Below are 8,618 nucleotides of genomic sequence, written 5' to 3' on the forward strand. Positions count from 1 at the left end.
CCTGGTGATCTCACAAGCTTGGCTTTGGGGCTGCTTCCTGTTGCCTAGGTTTCATGAGGTCTGAGGAAGCCCAGAAGAGCTTTTTGTGGGGTCTGAGTTTTCAGAAAACTCTAAGCTGTCGTGTGTGTACTGTGGGGCAGTGTGGATGGGGGCTGTCCAGACCATAAGGCCATGCCCTCCCCTTGCTGAGAGCATCCTTCCTCACCTGTCTTCATCTTGTTTCTCTCCTTTTTCCCTCTTCCTTTGTCTTTCTCCTCCAGACTAGCTCCTCTGCTGTGGCCCTGAACTCTCTGGAGCCACTTCCCCACCCAGATCCCTCCCCACTCCACTCCCTTCCTTGTCCATCTTCTTCTCCTCTGCCTTCTGAATTCCTGCTGTTTACCACTCAAGCCTCCCCTCAAGTCCAAAGCCATACCCCAGAGGTTCTCTGTACTGGGGAAAATAGATGGGGCCTTCTACCTCCTGTGGCCTCTAGCTGGCTTGATTTGGCCAGTCTCGGGGTGACGTCTGACACCCACAACTCAAAACCTCCCTCTCTAGAGGGTTCTTCAGGGTTACTTGATGCCAAGAGCCAGCCTCAAGTTAGCAGGGACCTGCTGAACCCCACAAGTGAGCCCTCTGGGGCTTCCCTTTGCAACACCCTACCCTCTGGTGGGAGCACAGGAATCCAGGAGCCTGGAGATCCGCAAGGGCCACCAGCTAACTCTGCAGGTCCAGAGGTGGTTGTGGCTGCCACCTGTAAACGCCCATCGGCTTTGGTGGCCTCCAGGCCTGAGATTCAGGAAGTAACTGAGCCAGCAGTTGTGGCAGTGGACCGTCAGACCATCTTCCCAGATACCTGGAGTCTCACAAAGGAACATGGCCAGCAGGAGGAGCCACGGCCAGAGCCAGGGGGGGTGGAAGGCAGCTGCCACACCCCAGGTGACAAGGAGCAGCAGTTAGGCCGAGTGATGCCGCAGAGGGGAAGCCTGGGGGGACTGACCCAGGGACTGGAGACCCCAAGGATCCCAAAGAGCACCACCGAAGCTGCTCCTGAGGCCAGAAAGGAGCAGCGGGAGCCTCTACATGCCATGGTCACGGGCATACCCAGCACCACGGAGAGGATTTCCACCTCTGGCCAGGCAGGCGCAAATTCAAGCAGTCACTAGGCATGGGCCTTGCCCGTCTGAATGTGGGCCACTCCCCGCTAACTGCATGCAGCCCCCACTGCACGGTGTGTCTGCCTGAGCAGGAAGCGCTGGGGGCCCTGGCTCCAGGGATGAGCGCTTGGCAGTGGGCCTTGTAGGGCCAGCATTGCTGTCTGGATGCTACCATTTCTCACAGCAATGACCCGCCTCTTGCTTGTGCAAGGCTTTCCCTTTAGACAAGCTGCCCTCAACATTCTGATGTGCAGAATGGCTAAAGCATGACCTCTGGAACTATGTAGAGCCTCAATAAGAACTGCCAACATTTGCTACTTTTGTGATCTTGGGCAACCGCTCTCAGTCTCAGTTTCCTCATCTTTCAAATGGTGGTAATAATAAACCATTTCCCATCAAGGCTGTGCAGCGGATTAGATGAGATAATCCCTAGAAAGTGTGGGACCCTGTGGCTCCAGGTCTGCTACCCTGGTGTTAACTTGTTACATGCTTGACTCAGAAAGCAAGAAACCCTTTTCCAAAGCAAGAACAACAAAAGCCCCTCAAATATGAAAATAAGTAGCTTATAATGTAAAGAAAAAAATGGGTTAAAAAACAGAGCTGGGTGCCAGTGGCTCATTCCTATAATCCTAACTATTTGAAGTTGAGAGATGAGGATCAAGCTTCACAGCCAGTCCAGGCGGGAAAGTCCATGAGACTCTTAGCTCCAATTAATCACCAAATTAATCACTAGAAGTGGCACTTGAGCTCAAGTGGTAGAGTGCTAGCCTTGAGCACAAAAGCTCAGGGATAGTGCCCTGAGTTCAAGCCCTAGGACCAACACACACACACACACACACACACACACACACACACACACACACACACACACACACACACACACACACACACACACACACACACACACACACACACACACACACACACACACACACACACACACACACACACACACACACACACACACACACACGTGTGTGTGTGCGCAAAAGGACTTACAAAAGATGAAAAGCCTATTTTTCTGTTGAGAAATCAGAAGAGAAAGAAAAAGACTAAAGCCCTGTTAAAAGCATCCATGTATATTCTTTAAAATTTGTTTGATAACCTTGTGAGGTGAGCCAAGAAAATACTGTCCCCCCCATTTTAAGGATGGAGAAGCTGAGGTCCCTTCAAGCTAAATGCCTTGCCAAGGTCAGAGGCTGATTTGGAAGAGAATGCCAGGCCAGGGGGCTCTTTTGGCCTATGCTCCTGAGCCAGCCCCTGTCTGTCTCTTCCCTCTTTCCTTCTCAGCTTGGCTCTTTCCTGGCTGTTGCGTTCTGCCCTCTGCTCCTCTGGGACCCCTGCGTGTGGACTGAATGGCATGGTATCCTGCATACATGGGACAGTGACAGCTTCCCCCTCCGCCCCCAGATCCGATCTGTGATCAGGAGGAGCCGGGAGACAGGCCATGCGCACCCCATGTCCCGGGAGCCCTCCCCTCGCCGCCGGCTGGACCCCGCCACCCTGAGCAGGACCCCATCCCAGGAGCGGCTCATCGCAGAGCTGCAGGGCCGGCTGGGCATCCAGCCGGAGGCAGAGGAGGCAGCAGGGCCAGGAGGGGCCTCCACCCAAGACTGGCTGACTGAGGGCGTCGTCATCACTGTGCAGCCACGAGGGAGGCGGGCTGGGGGGCAGCTTGTAGAGAAGGTAGCCAGGAGCTTCGTGTCAGCCCAGAGCCTGGGCAGCAGGCGTCTAGATGCTTCCTCTGCCCCAGCTCTGGCTAGAGGAGAGATCTGAGTGTGGGGGTGGGGTGGGGGTGGGGGGTACGTCCTGTGACCATCTAAAGCTGGCCTTGCTCTTAGTTCCAGAGTGGGAAGGCCCAGGGGAGCCTGGGGACATTATCTGTCCACTCACTCCCTTTGTTCCCTGAGCTGATGATTTCTTCTGTCTTCCTTACCTCTCTCCCTCCTTTTTTTCCCAGGTTGTCTTCCCACCTGACTCTCCCATTCCTCTGAGAAGAACCATCTCTGTTGTGGCTTCTCCTCCTCCTGTCTCTTTGCTCCAGCATTACCCAGATGCCTCAGGGGCCTTGGCCAACAGCTCTTCTCTCCCCCGGCCGCCCTCCCCCTCCTACCTGGGACCCTCAGCTTGTATCCATGGTTCTCCTGGGGGCCAGAGCTCAGGGGATGAACTCTGTGATGAGCATGGACAGGGCCCCAACCCTCCCGCTCCTGCACCCTGTACTGTGAGGTCCGTGGGCTGCCAGACGGACGAGGACCCGCTCTTCCCCTTGATGCAGGCAGGCCTCTCAGGAGCCCCGGCCCCAGTCCTGCCTGTCCCCTGCTAGCCACGATGCCAGCACGTTAGCCACAGTCTTTCTTTAGATCTTGACCCTAGTGCTTCACTGATGTCCTGATGTCCAGGCCCCACTCCTCAGGAACTCAGCTGGCTTCTCGCCTTCCCCTGAGGCTCCTCTCCACTGCCCCTGATACTGCAGACCAGAAGCTCACCGCCCCCTTCCAGCCCCCTGGCCAGCATCTGGTGAGGCCTCTGGGCTCACCGCCCCTTCCCATGCCCTGTGCTGTTGGGTGGCTTATCTCCCTCTCCCTCTCTCTGGACTTCTCTGTGTCTGGATTACCCCAAGTTATTCTGCTCTAGGTTTTTTTTTTTTCTCTCCTGATTTTGGTATTGCCAATGGGGAAAAACACTCTTATCCTGAATTTCCTTGTGTGAAATGGTTCAAAAACAAGGTCTTTTATTCTTTTTTTCCTTAAGTTTTTTTTTTTTTTTTGAAATTTCGTTTCCTCCTTTCCTCCCTTATCTAAGATGCACGGCCTGGAGCAAAGAGCGGATGGAGAGCAGAACTGGGTGGCTGGCTGGCCTCCGAGCAGCAGGCAGAGCAGCCCTGAAGGGCAGGACGAGGGAGGGGTCAGTGCTGGGCTGCTTGTCGTGTTCCCTGGGGCTTGGTCATGCAGCAGGGTGCCTTGAGCTCTTCCTCTAACCCTCTGGGAGCCCCCCTAACCACCAGCATGGCCTGCCAGTGTCACTCCCACCTTTAGGACTCTCAGGACCTCCTGGAGCATATTGTGCTTGTGGCCTGGGTCAGCCCATTGCCTGAGGAGGGAGAAAAGGCCTTAGGCCCTGGTACTGTGCCATACCTTCCCGAGTTCTGATTAATCCTCTCCCCATCGCTACAGTTCATGGCCCAGGGGAAGACCGGAAGCAGCTCACCTCCTGGGGGACCCCTGAAGCCTGGAAGCCAGCTGGACAGCATGCTGGGGAGCCTGCAGTCTGACCTGAACAAGCTGGGGGTCGCCACGGTCGCCAAGGGGGTGTGCGGGGCCTGCAAGAAGCCCATCGCTGGGCAGGTGATGAATGGGGCAGGTAGGCACCAGGCAGGACCTACCCCTCTCTGTCCCTGCCCTGAGCCACTGTCCCTTTTCTCTTAGGTTGTGACAGCCATGGGGAAGACATGGCACCCCGAGCACTTTGTCTGCACCCACTGCCAGGAGGAGATCGGATCCCGGAACTTCTTTGAGCGGGATGGACAGCCGTACTGTGAAAAGGACTATCACAACCTCTTCTCCCCGCGCTGCTACTACTGCAATGGGCCTATCCTGGATGTGAGCTCCTGCACGGGCTGGGGAGGGCAGCTGGGGTTCTCACATGGGTACTGTGCCCCCCTCCCACTATTTGATCTTTACTGTACCCCTCACTTGGAAGGGCATGTCACATGCCTGAGGTTCACGCAGTGAGAAAGTGCCAGGAGTGGGAGTTGGGCTGAGGCCTGAGCTGTAGTCTGCCTCCCGTCCTAAATTCCTGCAGAGATCCCCAGGGAGATGTCTCACTCTTCCTGTGTGTCTTGGCTATGTGATCTGTCCAGCAGGGCACAGCTTGGATTTGATCCCTTCCTTTGCTTTCACAGAAAGTGGTGACGGCCCTCGACCGGACATGGCACCCTGAGCACTTCTTCTGTGCCCAGTGTGGGGCCTTCTTCGGTCCTGAAGGTATGACAGACCTGGTGGATAAAGTCACCACCTCCCGGAGGGGAAGGAGGAAGGCTGGGAGACTGTGCTGATAATGGAGTCAGGGTGGATCCACCTCTGGAGGCCCTAAATCTGCCACAATCCCCCCTACTTCTCAGGGTTCCATGAGAAGGATGGCAAGGCCTACTGCCGGAAGGATTATTTTGACATGTTCGCACCCAAGTGTGGCGGCTGTGCTCGGGCCATCCTGGAGAATTACATCTCCGCCCTCAACACCCTCTGGCATCCCGAGTGCTTCGTGTGCCGGGTAAGGAGCCCCCATTGCAGCTGGAGGGGCTGGGAGCAAGCAGGAGTAAGGGAAGGGCCTCCCTCCCTTGGCCTTCTCTTGTTTGGGGTGCTGATGGGGGAGCAAGCAGGAGTACAAGACCTCAAGGCCAGCAGGTCATGGGCTAGAGCTAGGAGAAACCAGGAACACTGTCTCCCATCCGCTCTCAGTCTTTAATACCTCATGTGCAAGACAGAGAAGGCAGCGGGGACACGGAGTCCTGCAGCTGGTCGTATCTGGAAGAAGAGCATGTGGGAATTAAATGAGATGATACAAACACTGCAGACTCAACAGAAATGTGCAGTTTCTAAACTGTATTGCGGGGCCTGAGGATCCACAGATGTTACTAGGGACCCAGCAAGGGTTCTCTTGACTGAGTTAATTTTAGAAACAGTCTCTGCCTAAGTAGTCTCACATCCTTTCATCTGTGCATGTGAATCTCCAGAGGTGACCCTAAGACACAGAGTTTGGGTCAGATCCTTTTTTTTTCAGCCCCAGGGTTTCTGGCACTTGCTGAAGTGCCCAAGTCAGACCTATCTTCAAATCCAGACTGTGCTACTTAGTAGCCACTGACATTGGACAGGTTACTTGTAAACTTCAGATTCTTTTTCTCCTAGGAGAATTAAGGATTTTAGGCCATGTGCAGTCATTCATACCTGTAATCCCAGCTACTCTAAAGGTAGAGCAGGAGGATGACAACAGCCCGGGCAAACTAAAAGCAAAAGGACTGTGGTTGTGTGGCTCAAGTGGTAGAATGATTGCCCTGAGTGCAAAGCCACAAAACAAAACAAAACCCACAAAAACTCGACCATCCCCTCAAACCCCGGGGGATAAAAGAAACCCCCAAACCCATGCAGTTAGCCCAGAACATAGTGTGGAGAAAATGAGCAAGTGGGAGTCATTATGAGAGGATGAGGGTTATCGTGCCCTGCGCGTCACGCTGCAGGCGGGGCCATCCCCTGAGCCCCGTTCCTCTGGCCGCCCCACTTCTTGTCTGGCAGGAATGCTTCACGCCTTTTGTCAACGGCAGCTTCTTTGAGCACGATGGGCAGCCATACTGCGAGGTGCACTACCACGAGCGGCGCGGCTCGCTCTGCTCCGGCTGCCAGAAGCCCATCACGGGCCGCTGTATCACCGCCATGGCCAAGAAGTTCCACCCGGAGCACTTCGTGTGTGCCTTCTGCCTCAAGCAGCTCAACAAGGGGACCTTCAAGGAGCAGAACGACAAGCCTTATTGCCAGAACTGCTTCCTCAAGCTCTTCTGCTAGTGCCCCTCCTGGCACCCGTCCCCTCCCTAGCCTGTGTCCCCAACTGCTACTGTGACCCAGAGACCTTGCCCAGGTGCCATGGGCAAACCCAATGGAAACTGGAACCTTGCCCTCAACTGGTGCAGCATGGGAAGGGGGTGGCAGGGGCTCTTGCCTGCTTCTCACCCCCACCAGAGCCTCGGGACCTCCTTCCCCCCTCCCGAGGTCCTCCCCTGAGGTGGAAGGTGGACCCACCCCCATAGCACATGCCGTGCGTCCCCACAAATGGTCACCCCACACTGGAGCTATCTCCCACTCACAGTTCAGCGGCGGAGCCAGGGCGGGAGGAGGGGCAGGGCCACTAGGGGCCCACTTATCCTTATTTCTTCCCGATCTAATTATCTGAGAGTATTGAGGGGATACCTGGACCCCTCCAGACAACGCCAGCATAAACCTGTCCATCCAAGGGTAGGAGCTCTGCAGGGGCTGTGGAAAGGTCCTTCGGCTCCAGTCTTTCAGTCTCCCTGGGCCTGGGTGACTGTCCCCTTCCCTTGGCCACCCATTTTATACTTGTTCCAGTTCTACTGAGAAAGTTCTCTCCAGCAATAATGTTATCTAGCCACTTCTCCCGTCTCCAGGGACGGCGTGAGGTGGCGAGTGTCACCTGTGCCTGGTCACTGTACTGACTTTGATAAGATTTCTACACTGAGGTTTCAATTCGTATTGCCCAACTTGCTTTTACTTCTCTATACGAGATGATTTTGAAGAGATTTTTAACTATGTTCCTTTTTGTATTCTCTCTGTCCACTGCTGCTGGTTCTGTCGGCGGCTGTGGCTTTCGTATGGACTTTGCTTGCTTTATACTTGGGGTGGGGAAACAATTTGTATTTTATTTTTTTTCTTAGCACAAGCAGGTTAACTGTGACTACCCTTCTATAACATCACAGCTCACCAGGACTGGTTGTTGTTGTTTTTTTAAATATATAAACTGCTGTATTTTGAAACCTCTTCCTTACTGTTCAGGCCAGCAAGCTCTTCATTACATAAGTGGCCTAAGGGGGTGTGGTCCTTCAGACCTGGAATTCTGAACCTCAGCTGTCCTGTTCCCAAGGGAGAAGGGGCAGTCAGTCCAGGTGGGGCGGGGGTGGGGGGTGAGGGGGGTGGCTTCCTGTCTAAGCCTCTTCCCCCCTCTGAACTTTTTGGCAACAAAGAGAACCCATTGGACACCCTTTGCCTCCTCGCTGCTTCTCTGGGGCTCTTTCTTCTACCTTCTCAGGAAAGCTAGTATCTGATTCCACTCACAACGACCACAAGGGCCTCTGGTCTTACAGACTCTACTGTGCCCATTACTTCCTCAGCTTCCCTACCCTTCCTGGAGACCTGGCCCAGTTCCTCCCCTTTCACAGGTGGGATCTGGGCTCAGGAGGTCTAGGGAGAAAATGCCTAGGTTGGAACACGGGGCCACAGTCAGATTTGAGGCGGAAGGACAGGCCTCTGCCAGTGTAACAGGAAGCCAGGTGCTGTCTTTTCTCCAGAATGAAATAGGAGCAGCCAGGCCAGTGTTCTTGAGAGAAGGGGTCCCTGAAGGGTCGCTTGGAAAGGATCCAGACCATTCCACCAGCCTCCTAGCAGAGACTGCGTGCTGGGATCCCAGAAGAGGGAGTTCCCCTGTAAGGACAGGGCTGGGACAGCCCAGGTCTGGGGAGGTCAGCCCAGGCCCTTGAAAAGTCGGACATCTCCACCCACAGGCCTTATAGCTCTGTTTACAGTGACCCACCCTAGACTGCTCCCCAAGAGGGACTAGGGTTTCTGGGGTCCATCGTCTGGGTCAGTAGTTCAATGATCATTTGATTTTGATTTTTTTTTCTCTATAAACTTCTAATCTGGCTTTTTCCATTTCAATTCCTGTGATTTATGCCAATAAAGTTTGCCATTATTTTCA

The 8,618-nt window shown here is 54.5% G+C and overlaps 1 protein-coding gene across 3 annotated transcripts in view; it reads left to right on the plus strand.

The window, feature by feature from the left end:
- LOC138808469 (paxillin) overlaps positions 1 to 8,618 on the plus strand; it is a 50,882-nt gene extending 42,264 nt beyond the window's left edge. Inside the window, exons 7-15 of one of the 3 annotated variants that reach the window (XM_069994737.1) lie at positions 261 to 1,121; positions 2,550 to 2,825; positions 3,100 to 3,417; positions 3,945 to 4,046; positions 4,316 to 4,486; positions 4,568 to 4,741; positions 5,044 to 5,125; positions 5,263 to 5,411; positions 6,431 to 8,618. In XM_069994737.1, the coding sequence (XP_069850838.1) occupies positions 261 to 1,121; positions 2,550 to 2,825; positions 3,100 to 3,417; positions 3,945 to 4,046; positions 4,316 to 4,486; positions 4,568 to 4,741; positions 5,044 to 5,125; positions 5,263 to 5,411; positions 6,431 to 6,697 (2,400 nt within the window). In that variant the 3' untranslated portion in view covers positions 6,698 to 8,618. The remainder of the gene's footprint in view (positions 1 to 260; positions 1,122 to 2,549; positions 2,826 to 3,099; positions 3,418 to 3,944; positions 4,047 to 4,315; positions 4,487 to 4,567; positions 4,742 to 5,043; positions 5,126 to 5,262; positions 5,412 to 6,430) is intronic. The other 2 variants (XM_069994735.1, XM_069994736.1) reach the window with 2 other exon arrangements.

The sequence above is a fragment of the Dipodomys merriami genome, unplaced genomic scaffold (assembly GCF_024711535.1).
Source record: "Dipodomys merriami isolate MVZ:Mamm:240054 unplaced genomic scaffold, mDipMer1.0.p SCAF_45, whole genome shotgun sequence".
NCBI lineage: Eukaryota > Metazoa > Chordata > Mammalia > Rodentia > Heteromyidae > Dipodomys > Dipodomys merriami.